At 39.5% G+C, this 14,465-nt stretch overlaps 1 protein-coding gene across 4 annotated transcripts in view; it reads left to right on the top strand.

Moving 5' to 3' along the window:
• Nucleotides 1-14,465, top strand: part of GNPTAB (N-acetylglucosamine-1-phosphate transferase subunits alpha and beta) — a 130,679-nt gene that overhangs the window by 101,641 nt on the left and 14,573 nt on the right. The window contains exon 22 of one of the 4 annotated variants that reach the window (XM_055085262.1): nucleotides 4,713-4,757. The exons of the other annotated variants lie outside the window; for them this stretch is intronic. Coding sequence (XP_054941237.1) covers nucleotides 4,713-4,742 — 30 coding nt within the window. The 3' untranslated portion in view covers nucleotides 4,743-4,757. Of the gene's footprint in view, nucleotides 1-4,712; nucleotides 4,758-14,465 lie in introns of those variants that run through there. 4 annotated transcript variants of the gene reach the window in all.

The following is a 14,465-nucleotide window of genomic DNA, read 5'->3' as shown; positions in this document are numbered from 1 at the left end:
ACCTAATGAAACTTCAAAGCTTTTGCACAGGAAAGGAAATCATAAACAAGACGAAAAGGCAACCCTCAGAATGGGAGAAAATATTTGCAAATGAATCAATGGACAAGGGATTAATCTCCAAAATATATAAACAACTCATGCAGCTCAATATTACAGAAACAAACAACCCAATCCAAAAATGGGTAGAAGACCTAAATAGACATTTCTCCAAAGAAGACATACAGATGGCCAGAAGCACATGAAAAGCTGCTCAACCTCACTAATTATTAGAGAAATGCAAATCAAAACTACAATGAGGTATCACCTCACACCAGTTAGAATGGGCATCATCAGAAAATCTACAAACAACAAATGCTGGAGAGGGTGTGGAGAAAAGCGAACCCTCTTGCACTGTTGGTGGGAATGTAAATTGATACAGCCACTATGGAGAACAGTATGGAGGTTTCTTAAAAAACGAAAAATAGAATTACCCCATGATCTAGCAATGCCACTCCTGGGTATATACCCAGAGAAAACCATAATTCAAAAGACACATGTACCCCAATGTTCATTGCAGCACTATTTACAATAGCCACGTCATGGAAGCAACCTAAATGCCCATCGACAGACGAAAGGATAAAGAAGATGTGGTACATATATACAATGGAATATTATTCAGCCATAAAAAGGAACGAAATTGAGTCATCTGTTGAGATGTGGATGGATCTAGAGACTGTCATACAGAGTGCGGTAAGTCAGAAAGAGAAAAACAAATATCGTATATTAACGCATGTATGTGGAACCTAGAAAAATGGTACAGATGAACCGGTTTGCAGGGCAGAAGTTGAGAGACAGATGTAGAACACAAGCATATGGACACCAAGGGGGGAAAACTGCAGTGGGGTGGGGATGGTGGTGTGCTGAATTGGACGATTGGATTGACATGTATACACTGATGTGTATAAAATTGATGACTAATAAGAACCTGCAGTATAAAAAAAACAAACCAAAAAAACAACTAATACTAAACTTTCTTTGGGTTATTTGTATGGAAATAGGTTAATATAAATGTTTCAGACATTACATGAAATTTCTAAAAATCTTATATGTTCTGGTATAATGTTATAAGTCATAATTCTATTTATTACTTTAAAATGTATATCTCAGAAATAACTAAAAAAAATAAAATGCTGCATTTTAAGAGACTGTGTGTGATGAAATAGTCATTCCAATTCTTACATTTTTTTTCAGTTGGATAAGGATTAAAAATTGAAACCCAAATATAGAACAGTTCTCATTTGGAGCTAGGAAAGTCAAAAGCTGACATAATCCAATCTTGATTATTCATGAGGAAGATAATTCTTTCATCTCTTTTGTTCCTTACTTTGTTCCTGTTTTTCTGATTTTTGTTTCCTAACATTTGAGAAAATAAGGCAATGATTTTAATAAGTCAGCAGATGGAGATGTTGAGCTGTCCTTGTTTATGTGACAAATGAAATTAGTGGCTCCATACTTTAGTCGGTAAGGGAATAACCTGGTGAGTTAATTTAAAATACAGATTCCCAGTCTCTGCCCACAAAGTTAATTTGGTAGGCCCTGGATGGGGCCAAGGAATCTGAATTTTAACACCCCTTTCTCCCACTCCGCCACATGCCCCACTTCACCCTCTGCAAGTGATCCTGGTACAGGCTGGCCCATGAACCACACTTTGCAAAACTGATATTTGAAGCCATATGTATATATGAAAATATTTAGAGAAAGAGTGCAAACCAAGAAAAAAAAAAAAAAAAAAAAAACGAGTAAAACCAATTCTTGGGGAACTCCAGCATCTAAAGGTCTATTAGAGGAGGAAGAGCTAGCAAAGTACTGATGGGGCCAAGGAATCTGAATTTTAACACCCCTTTCTCCCACTCCGCCACATGCCCCACTTCACCCTCTGCAAGTGATCCTGGTACAGGCTGGCCCATGAACCACACTTTGCAAAACTGATATTTGAAGCCATATGTATATATGAAAATATTTAGAGAAAGAGTGCAAACCAAGAAAAAAAAAAAAAAAAAAAAACGAGTAAAACCAATTCCTGGGGAACTCCAGCATCTAAAGGTCCATTAGAGGAGGAAGAGCTAGCAAAGTACTGAGAAGCTGCCACGATAAGAGGAACAAGAGAATGTGTAGCTGTGGAAGAAGCCCAAGGAAGAGAGAATGAGGGAAGAAAGAGTGGGCGATAGTTTTGACTGTTGCTGAGAGTCAAGTGAGGTGAGGACCAGAGGACGTCCATTCAATTCAGCAACATGGAGGTCACTGGTCACTTCAGAGCCATCACCATTTTGAATTAGTGGGAGGGGCCAAAGTTGTTTTAAAGTGGCTTAAAGCACACATGGGAGGAGAAGAAATTGAGGCAACAAACTTAGATAATTCTTTCTAGAACTTTGGCTGCTAAGAGGAAGAGATAGGACAGTAGCGGTTTGTTTGGAAATAAGGCTCAGGAATTAAGCTGAGAGAGTATTTGTAAATGTTAATGGGAGGGATTGAGCAGAGAAAGAGAGAAATAATGGATAATATAAGAATCTTGGAAGACAAGAGGCCATAGAAGTTAGATCACAGGAGGAGGGACATCTTCCTTAGTCTAAGAGGAAGAGAAGATGGACACAGATGCAGGTAGGTTGTAGGTTGGATGGCAGGAGTTTTGGGGGTTTCAGTCTCAACATTTCCTCAGAAAAAAATAGGAAGAGGAACAAATACTAAGCATGAAGGGAAGTGGGGGGGGTTGAAGGTTGAATAGAGTAGAAAAGGCTTACTGGAGAGAATGAATTGGCTAGAGGGAAATGGGAGAATTGGGGGCAATGTTGAGGGCCCAAATGAAGCCAGAACTCATAAATTTAAATGTTACACATTTGCCCCATTGGGTAATTTTCTTCAGAGGCACCAGAGCTGGGGTAGGCATAGAGAAAGACAGTTGGATTTTTGCAGGAGTAACACTTTGCCAGACAAATGCAGTGGAAGCACAGGTTGTTATTTGCAAGAGACTGAGTGAAATGATGGAATCGTGAGTCTAAGACAACAAGAGTGGGGCTCATGGAGAGAGGAAAAGTATATAAAAAGGTAAAGGATTGGAAGTTCTTATGAGTCTGGCAAATGGTTATAGTGGGAACAGATGAGACTGAGCTAGAAAGGTAAGAGGAATTGGTTTGAGGGTAGGATTTCTGAAGGTGGAACAGCTTCAGGCATGGCCATAGGAGTTGGAGGATATTGCATGGAGTGCAGGGGCCGGTCACTTTAGACAAGAATCTTAAGGAACCGAGAGGCCAAAGGACGAGGGCAGCAGGAGTCGACATGAGAAGATTGTGGCAGATGCCATAGTGCTCAGTGAGTGAACAGGAGTGACCAAGAGGTTCATATCAAGGCTGCTTGGGATGTCTGCCTAGAAGATTAACTTTCCACATTAAGCTTTCTTTTTAACTATGATCGCAAAAATATAAATAGTTACATAAAATCTTGGCCTTTTCAGACCTTCTTAGGAGGCGCCTTTGTTTTGGTGAATGGAGTAATAGAGGGGATGCAACAAAAGCATGAGAAAGTTATCTTGTTTACAAAAGAAAGTGATATAGAGGAGCTCAAAAGGGAAGATCCAGGGTAACAGGAAAAAGGAAAAATAAAGGTGTAGTGGGGAGGCAAGTAGGAGACACAGTGGGAGGGAACTGGCAGCTGCCATGAAGCTCTCCTATAGGGTCTTGGAGGGAAAGGGCTCCCTGGTTAAAGGGATGTCTAGGAAGTTGTTCTCTTTGATGTGCAAAGTGTCAGTTCACTAAACTTAATAAAAATCAATATAATTTGGCAATTATAGGCAGAATTGGATGGGGTAAGGAATGAGACTGGCCTTAAGACTGTGAAAGCAGTGACTACCATAGGGTCCTTCTAAACCAGTCTATGCAAACAGTTTTCCTTTTGATTAAATAGCTGTCAACTTCTTAGATCCTTTTTTTTTTTTTTTTTTGGCTGCACTGCACAGCATGTCGGATCTTGGTTCCCTGCCCAGGGATTGAACCCATGCCCCCTGCAGTGGAAGAGTGAAGTCTTAACCATTGGACCGCCAGGGAAGTCCCCTTAGATCTTCTTTTGGAAATACTTCCTTAAAGACTCAGATGCTTTCTACATAACCTAAGTAACTCTTCTATTTGAAAGAACTGTTATATTTCCATCTAAAAATCTACACTTGTTGATAAAATATTACTTCTAATTTTTAAAATAAAATTTTTATGTTTTATGTTAAATATGTCTGGTGTTGGTAGGCATTTATATGTTTGATATTCAGGAAATACTACACCAGTGACTCAACAAGTACGCATTATAATATTATCAATGTCGATAGCTTATATCTACTGAGTCCTTGGCTATATGCTGTTGAGTACCTAAGTTTTTACGCATTTATTTCACTTTTCTAAAAGAAAAAAATTCTGAGATAAATACTATTATTATGGCCATTATGTTAATGAAGAAAGTGGAGGCTTAGAGAACTCAAGTCATTTGACCAAATTCTCACAGTTAATAAGTGGCAGAGCCAAATTTAATTTTGTCCTAGATTTTCATGTCACATTTTAAACCATTTGAATGAGTTTCTCCTTGGGTAATATTATACTTAACTTCTAAGATTCTTTATGAAATTCTTCTTGGTAGGAAGCAGTGATTGCTAGCTACTCACCTAACTCTTCGTTCTTCTCTTCCTGGACCCTCAGCTTGGCAACATTTGCCAGTCTTCCTGTTAGGTGTGACCAGGTGACTAAGTTCTAACCAATAAAATGTGAGCAGAAATGATGTGTCAACTGCTTACATCTTCCAAGCCTAGCCCATAAAAACCTCCATCCCAGCCAGCTAGAAGGGGAAAAGAGTATGGAGACCACCTCGGGGGCAAACTTGGAAGTCACATGTTGAAGATGGCAGTTTCTATCAGCTTGGGTCCCTGACTGACCACATGGATGAAAACTGGCCCAAGGACCTATTCACTTGCCCAGCACTGTTATAGAAGAAATAAAATTTTTGAGTCATTATATATGCTTGGATTTCTCCCAGTAAGAGTCCATTTTAGCTAATGCAAACTAGGTAAAAAAATGAATTTCAGTTATGTACCTCTATATTGTTCCGAATTGCATTTGGCTGCATTTCACATAGTGACTAACCAAAAATAAATACACACATCTCAGCAGAGATACAGGGAGGTGCAAAATATGAAAGAGATTTGTTTTGGCTTTGTTTCCTTTTTTTTTTTTTTTTTGGCTGCACTGTGCGGCTTGTAGGGTCTTAGTTCTCCAACCAGGGACTGAACCCGGACCCTCAGCAGTGAAAGCACGGAGTCCTAACCACTGGACCACCAGGGAATTCCCATGAAAGAGATTTGTGATAGCTTATTTGTAAAGATGGCCACAATAATCCCTCCTGTCCCTGTATGCACAGACTTTTGCACTGTGACTATGCTGTTCCTCCCACCAATTTATTGGAATTTATTTCTGCACTCTTTAAAGCTGACTTCACTATTTGAATAGCTTTGGCACATGGAACACATGCAGAGGCTTATAAACTGTTTGTACGTTGGGCTTGCTCTCTTTTGGCTTCAGTTGGAACCCTGAAACCTTAATGTGAATGAGCCTGAGCTAGCCTCTTGGAGAGCCCACTTAGACGAGAACTGAAGCACTGTAGTCAATAGCCTGCATATCCCCAAACATGTAAGCAAAGACATATTAGATCATCCAGTCCCCATAGACCTGCCAGATGATTGCTGCCACATGAGTTACAGGTGAGATCAGCCCAAAGTGATGACCCATAAAACTGCGAACAAATAAAATGGTGTTTGCGTTTAGCCACTAAGCTTTAGGGGGTTTACTATGTAGCAACAGATAATTGATAGAAGTTTACAGATATCGTGGATGTAATAAGATCTAATATAATTTAATTAGAGTCCTAGATAGAATGAAGAGAGAATAGCTAAGAATTTTCCATAAAATTTGTTTCTATGAAACAATTGAATCTACAGATATATGAAGAACCAAAGAGGACAAATAAAAAGAATCCACACCTAGACTCATTGTAATGAAACTACAGAACACTAAAAAACATAGTAGCAAGACAGAATATTGAGATCATATAAAAATGAACTACAATTTAATAAACTGCCTATGAAGCAACAATAAGCAGACTTCTTAACAGCATCAGTGGAGGCATATATTTAAACTGCTAAGAAAAAATATCAACTCAGAAAATGATCTTTCAAGATAAAAGGCAAATAAGGACAATTTCTGATAAGTGAAAATAGAGTTTACTACCAAAAGAACTTTTAAGGGATGTTATTTCAGGAAGAAGGAAAAGGATGCCAGAAGAATGGTCTAAGATCCAAAAAGGAATATTTTCTGAGTGCAGAAATTGGCAAATACATAAGTAAATTATCAACTGTCTGTATATATTATTACAATAATAATAGTGTCTAACTTCAGGGATTAAAGCCAGAAATAATGGATAATAATAGTGTATATATGTATACACTGGGAGGTACATATATCATGACTGGAAAGGGATGATTGGAATCTAAGTGTTCAAAGGAAAGCTGTTCAAAATGAAATTGAGGACTTCCCTGGTGGCACAGTGGTTAAGAATCTGCCTGTCAATGCAGGGGACATGGGTTCGATCCCTGGTCTGGGAAGATCCCACATGCCATGGAGCAACTAAGCCCGTGTGCCACAACTGCTCAGCCTGTGCTCTAGAGCCTTATGTTCTGGTATAATGTTATAAGTCATAATTCTATTTATTACTTTAAAATGTATATCTCAGAAATAACTAAAAAAAATAAAATGCTGCATTTTAAGAGACTGTGTGTGATGAAATAGTCATTCCAATTCTTACATTTTTTTTCAGTTGGATAAGGATTAAAAATTGAAACCCAAATATAGAACAGTTCTCATTTGGAGCTAGGAAAGTCAAAAGCTGACATAATCCAATCTTGATTATTCATGAGGAAGATAATTCTTTCATCTCTTTTGTTCCTTACTTTGTTCCTGTTTTTCTGATTTTTGTTTCCTAACATTTGAGAAAATAAGGCAATGATTTTAATAAGTCAGCAGATGGAGATGTTGAGCTGTCCTTGTTTATGTGACAAATGAAATTAGTGGCTCCATACTTTAGTCGGTAAGGGAATAACCTGGTGAGTTAATTTAAAATACAGATTCCCAGTCTCTGCCCACAAAGTTAATTTGGTAGGCCCTGGATGGGGCCAAGGAATCTGAATTTTAACACCCCTTTCTCCCACTCCGCCACATGCCCCACTTCACCCTCTGCAAGTGATCCTGGTACAGGCTGGCCCATGAACCACACTTTGCAAAACTGATATTTGAAGCCATATGTATATATGAAAATATTTAGAGAAAGAGTGCAAACCAAGAAAAAAAAAAAAAAAAAAAAAACGAGTAAAACCAATTCCTGGGGAACTCCAGCATCTAAAGGTCCATTAGAGGAGGAAGAGCTAGCAAAGTACTGAGAAGCTGCCACGATAAGAGGAACAAGAGAATGTGTAGCTGTGGAAGAAGCCCAAGGAAGAGAGAATGAGGGAAGAAAGAGTGGGCGATAGTTTTGACTGTTGCTGAGAGTCAAGTGAGGTGAGGACCAGAGGACGTCCATTCAATTCAGCAACATGGAGGTCACTGGTCACTTCAGAGCCATCACCATTTTGAATTAGTGGGAGGGGCCAAAGTTGTTTTAAAGTGGCTTAAAGCACACATGGGAGGAGAAGAAATTGAGGCAACAAACTTAGATAATTCTTTCTAGAACTTTGGCTGCTAAGAGGAAGAGATAGGACAGTAGCGGTTTGTTTGGAAATAAGGCTCAGGAATTAAGCTGAGAGAGTATTTGTAAATGTTAATGGGAGGGATTGAGCAGAGAAAGAGAGAAATAATGGATAATATAAGAATCTTGGAAGACAAGAGGCCATAGAAGTTAGATCACAGGAGGAGGGACATCTTCCTTAGTCTAAGAGGAAGAGAAGATGGACACAGATGCAGGTAGGTTGTAGGTTGGATGGCAGGAGTTTTGGGGGTTTCAGTCTCAACATTTCCTCAGAAAAAAATAGGAAGAGGAACAAATACTAAGCATGAAGGGAAGTGGGGGGGGGTTGAAGGTTGAATAGAGTAGAAAAGGCTTACTGGAGAGAATGAATTGGCTAGAGGGAAATGGGAGAATTGGGGGCAATGTTGAGGGCCCAAATGAAGCCAGAACTCATAAATTTAAATGTTACACATTTGCCCCATTGGGTAATTTTCTTCAGAGGCACCAGAGCTGGGGTAGGCATAGAGAAAGACAGTTGGATTTTTGCAGGAGTAACACTTTGCCAGACAAATGCAGTGGAAGCACAGGTTGTTATTTGCAAGAGACTGAGTGAAATGATGGAATCGTGAGTCTAAGACAACAAGAGTGGGGCTCATGGAGAGAGGAAAAGTATATAAAAAGGTAAAGGATTGGAAGTTCTTATGAGTCTGGCAAATGGTTATAGTGGGAACAGATGAGACTGAGCTAGAAAGGTAAGAGGAATTGGTTTGAGGGTAGGATTTCTGAAGGTGGAACAGCTTCAGGCATGGCCATAGGAGTTGGAGGATATTGCATGGAGTGCAGGGGCCGGTCACTTTAGACAAGAATCTTAAGGAACCGAGAGGCCAAAGGACGAGGGCAGCAGGAGTCGACATGAGAAGATTGTGGCAGATGCCATAGTGCTCAGTGAGTGAACAGGAGTGACCAAGAGGTTCATATCAAGGCTGCTTGGGATGTCTGCCTAGAAGATTAACTTTCCACATTAAGCTTTCTTTTTAACTATGATCGCAAAAATATAAATAGTTACATAAAATCTTGGCCTTTTCAGACCTTCTTAGGAGGCGCCTTTGTTTTGGTGAATGGAGTAATAGAGGGGATGCAACAAAAGCATGAGAAAGTTATCTTGTTTACAAAAGAAAGTGATATAGAGGAGCTCAAAAGGGAAGATCCAGGGTAACAGGAAAAAGGAAAAATAAAGGTGTAGTGGGGAGGCAAGTAGGAGACACAGTGGGAGGGAACTGGCAGCTGCCATGAAGCTCTCCTATAGGGTCTTGGAGGGAAAGGGCTCCCTGGTTAAAGGGATGTCTAGGAAGTTGTTCTCTTTGATGTGCAAAGTGTCAGTTCACTAAACTTAATAAAAATCAATATAATTTGGCAATTATAGGCAGAATTGGATGGGGTAAGGAATGAGACTGGCCTTAAGACTGTGAAAGCAGTGACTACCATAGGGTCCTTCTAAACCAGTCTATGCAAACAGTTTTCCTTTTGATTAAATAGCTGTCAACTTCTTAGATCCTTTTTTTTTTTTTTTTTTGGCTGCACTGCACAGCATGTCGGATCTTGGTTCCCTGCCCAGGGATTGAACCCATGCCCCCTGCAGTGGAAGAGTGAAGTCTTAACCATTGGACCGCCAGGGAAGTCCCCTTAGATCTTCTTTTGGAAATACTTCCTTAAAGACTCAGATGCTTTCTACATAACCTAAGTAACTCTTCTATTTGAAAGAACTGTTATATTTCCATCTAAAAATCTACACTTGTTGATAAAATATTACTTCTAATTTTTAAAATAAAATTTTTATGTTTTATGTTAAATATGTCTGGTGTTGGTAGGCATTTATATGTTTGATATTCAGGAAATACTACACCAGTGACTCAACAAGTACGCATTATAATATTATCAATGTCGATAGCTTATATCTACTGAGTCCTTGGCTATATGCTGTTGAGTACCTAAGTTTTTACGCATTTATTTCACTTTTCTAAAAGAAAAAAATTCTGAGATAAATACTATTATTATGGCCATTATGTTAATGAAGAAAGTGGAGGCTTAGAGAACTCAAGTCATTTGACCAAATTCTCACAGTTAATAAGTGGCAGAGCCAAATTTAATTTTGTCCTAGATTTTCATGTCACATTTTAAACCATTTGAATGAGTTTCTCCTTGGGTAATATTATACTTAACTTCTAAGATTCTTTATGAAATTCTTCTTGGTAGGAAGCAGTGATTGCTAGCTACTCACCTAACTCTTCGTTCTTCTCTTCCTGGACCCTCAGCTTGGCAACATTTGCCAGTCTTCCTGTTAGGTGTGACCAGGTGACTAAGTTCTAACCAATAAAATGTGAGCAGAAATGATGTGTCAACTGCTTACATCTTCCAAGCCTAGCCCATAAAAACCTCCATCCCAGCCAGCTAGAAGGGGAAAAGAGTATGGAGACCACCTCGGGGGCAAACTTGGAAGTCACATGTTGAAGATGGCAGTTTCTATCAGCTTGGGTCCCTGACTGACCACATGGATGAAAACTGGCCCAAGGACCTATTCACTTGCCCAGCACTGTTATAGAAGAAATAAAATTTTTGAGTCATTATATATGCTTGGATTTCTCCCAGTAAGAGTCCATTTTAGCTAATGCAAACTAGGTAAAAAAATGAATTTCAGTTATGTACCTCTATATTGTTCCGAATTGCATTTGGCTGCATTTCACATAGTGACTAACCAAAAATAAATACACACATCTCAGCAGAGATACAGGGAGGTGCAAAATATGAAAGAGATTTGTTTTGGCTTTGTTTCCTTTTTTTTTTTTTTTTTGGCTGCACTGTGCGGCTTGTAGGGTCTTAGTTCTCCAACCAGGGACTGAACCCGGACCCTCAGCAGTGAAAGCACGGAGTCCTAACCACTGGACCACCAGGGAATTCCCATGAAAGAGATTTGTGATAGCTTATTTGTAAAGATGGCCACAATAATCCCTCCTGTCCCTGTATGCACAGACTTTTGCACTGTGACTATGCTGTTCCTCCCACCAATTTATTGGAATTTATTTCTGCACTCTTTAAAGCTGACTTCACTATTTGAATAGCTTTGGCACATGGAACACATGCAGAGGCTTATAAACTGTTTGTACGTTGGGCTTGCTCTCTTTTGGCTTCAGTTGGAACCCTGAAACCTTAATGTGAATGAGCCTGAGCTAGCCTCTTGGAGAGCCCACTTAGACGAGAACTGAAGCACTGTAGTCAATAGCCTGCATATCCCCAAACATGTAAGCAAAGACATATTAGATCATCCAGTCCCCATAGACCTGCCAGATGATTGCTGCCACATGAGTTACAGGTGAGATCAGCCCAAAGTGATGACCCATAAAACTGCGAACAAATAAAATGGTGTTTGCGTTTAGCCACTAAGCTTTAGGGGGTTTACTATGTAGCAACAGATAATTGATAGAAGTTTACAGATATCGTGGATGTAATAAGATCTAATATAATTTAATTAGAGTCCTAGATAGAATGAAGAGAGAATAGCTAAGAATTTTCCATAAAATTTGTTTCTATGAAACAATTGAATCTACAGATATATGAAGAACCAAAGAGGACAAATAAAAAGAATCCACACCTAGACTCATTGTAATGAAACTACAGAACACTAAAAAACATAGTAGCAAGACAGAATATTGAGATCATATAAAAATGAACTACAATTTAATAAACTGCCTATGAAGCAACAATAAGCAGACTTCTTAACAGCATCAGTGGAGGCATATATTTAAACTGCTAAGAAAAAATATCAACTCAGAAAATGATCTTTCAAGATAAAAGGCAAATAAGGACAATTTCTGATAAGTGAAAATAGAGTTTACTACCAAAAGAACTTTTAAGGGATGTTATTTCAGGAAGAAGGAAAAGGATGCCAGAAGAATGGTCTAAGATCCAAAAAGGAATATTTTCTGAGTGCAGAAATTGGCAAATACATAAGTAAATTATCAACTGTCTGTATATATTATTACAATAATAATAGTGTCTAACTTCAGGGATTAAAGCCAGAAATAATGGATAATAATAGTGTATATATGTATACACTGGGAGGTACATATATCATGACTGGAAAGGGATGATTGGAATCTAAGTGTTCAAAGGAAAGCTGTTCAAAATGAAATTGAGGACTTCCCTGGTGGCACAGTGGTTAAGAATCTGCCTGTCAATGCAGGGGACATGGGTTCGATCCCTGGTCTGGGAAGATCCCACATGCCATGGAGCAACTAAGCCCGTGTGCCACAACTGCTCAGCCTGTGCTCTAGAGCCTGCGAGCCACAACTACTGAGCCCGCATGCCACAACTGCTGAAGCCCGTGCGCCTAGAGCCCGTGCTCTGCAACAAGAGAAGCCACCGCAATGAGAAGCCCATGTGCTTCAACGAAGAGTAGGCCCCACTCACCGCAACTACAGAAAGCCTGCGCACGGCAGTGAAGACCCAATGTAGCCAAAAATAAATTTTAAAAAATTCTATAAAGAAAACAAAATTGAGTAATTTTAGATTTTAAGTGTGAATGGTAAACTACAAGAGTTAGAAATTGAACGTATAATTTCTGAATGAGTAGAACTGGGTAAAATGTGAGATTAAAACAGAAACAAAAACACTCCATTCAACAAAAAGCACACAAGAGAAAAACAAAAGGTAAGGAAAAAAAAGTAAAGTTCTACATGGTAGGAAGAAGCTCAGAAGTGTGAGTTAGTCACAGTAACTGTTAATGGACAGAACTTACCAGTTAAAAGATAGACTATTATATTGTATCATAAAACAAAACCACATACGCACTACGGGATACACATGAATATAAAAGGATATGGAAAGTTTGAGAGTAAATGGATGGGAAAAGATGTCCTAGGTAAATATTAAACAAAACAAAAAAACATAGAGAAGTTTTATTAATGTCACACAAAACAGAATTTTAATACAAAAAGCATTATTAGGATCACTACATAATGATTAAAGGTTCAACTGACAGGGACCAGCCCATGCAGCTGAGGTGTCAGCGCAGCCATTTCTCACTAGGCACTCTGATCTGAAGTGCCAGGTGCGAGGCCTCTACATGAAGCACCCTGTGAACAAGTGAAACTAGACGAAGCACAAAGGAAAAGAAAAAAAAAGAAAGCAAGCTGCAAACCCTCTGAAAAAAATGCCTCTACACCTCTAGTTCTTGCAGAGGCTGGTGTCTTCAGTGGAGTCTCCTATTGCAGGGGGACCTTCAAGACGGTTGAGGAGTAAGATGTAAAGATCACCTTCCTCCCCACAAACACATCAAAAATACATCTACATGTGGAACAACTCCTAAAGAACACCTACTGAACAATGGCAGAAGACTTCCAAAAGGCAAGACTTCCAAAAGGCAAGAAACTCCCCATGTACCTGGCAATGTGGCTGACAGGGTCTTGGTGCTCCAGCCGGGTGTCAGGCCTGAGCCTCTGAGGTAGGAGAGCCGAGTTCAGGACATTGGTCCACCAGAGACCTCCTGGCCCCAAGTAATATCAATCGGCAAGAGCTCTCCCAGAGATCTCTGTCTCGACACTAAGACCCAGCTCCACCCAACGGCCAGCAAGCTCCAGTGCTGGATGCCCCATGCCAAACAACTAACAAGACAGGAACACAACCCCACCCATTAGCAGAGAGGCTGCCTAAAATCATACTAAGTTCACAGACACCCCAAAACACACCGCTGGATGCAGCCCGGCCCATCCACCAGAACACAGACCCAGCCCCACCCACCAGAACACAGGCACCAATCCCCTCCACCAGGAAACCTACACTAGCCACTGAACCAACCTCACCCACTGGGGGCAGACACCAAAAACAACAGGAACTACAAACCTGCAGCCTGCAAAAAGGAGACCCCCAAAGAAAGTAAGTTAAACAAAATGAGAAGACAGAGAAATATGCAGCAGATAAAGGAGCAAGGTAAAAAAAAAAAAGCCCACCAGAACAAACAAATGAAGAGGAAATAGGCAGTCTATCTGAAAAAGAATTCAGAGTAATAATAGTAAAGATGATCCACAATCTTGGAAACAGAATGGAGGAAACACAAGAAACATTTAACAAGGGCCTAGCCAGAAGGGAGTGGCAGGACATACTTAAAGTGATGAAAGGAAAAACCTATAGCCAAAATTACTCTACCTAGCAAGGATATCATTCAGATTCGACAGAGAAATTAAAACCCTTACAGACAAGCAAAAGTTAAGAGTTCAGCAACACCAAACCAGCTTTACAACAAATGCTAAAGGAACTTCTCTCAGCAGAAAACACAAGAGAAGGAAAAGACCTACAATAACAAACCCCAAACAATTAAGAAAATGGTAAAGGGACATACATATTGATAATTACCTTAAATGTAAATGGATTGAATGCTGGATATGAAAACAAGACCCATATATATGCTGTCTACAAGACACTTCAGAGCCACTTCAGACCTAGGGACACATACAGACTGAAAGTGAGGGGATGGAAAAAGATATTCCATGCAAATGGAAATCAAAAGAAAGCTGGAGTAGCAGTACTCATACCAGATAAAATAGATTTTAAAATAAAGAATGTTAAAAGAGACAAGAAAGGACACTACATAATGATCAAGGGATCAATCCAAGAAGAAGATATAACATTTA

This window comes from Physeter macrocephalus, chromosome 6 (assembly GCF_002837175.3).
Source record: "Physeter macrocephalus isolate SW-GA chromosome 6, ASM283717v5, whole genome shotgun sequence".
Lineage (NCBI taxonomy): Eukaryota > Metazoa > Chordata > Mammalia > Artiodactyla > Physeteridae > Physeter > Physeter macrocephalus.
This window is presented reverse-complemented; position numbering and strand designations above follow the sequence as displayed.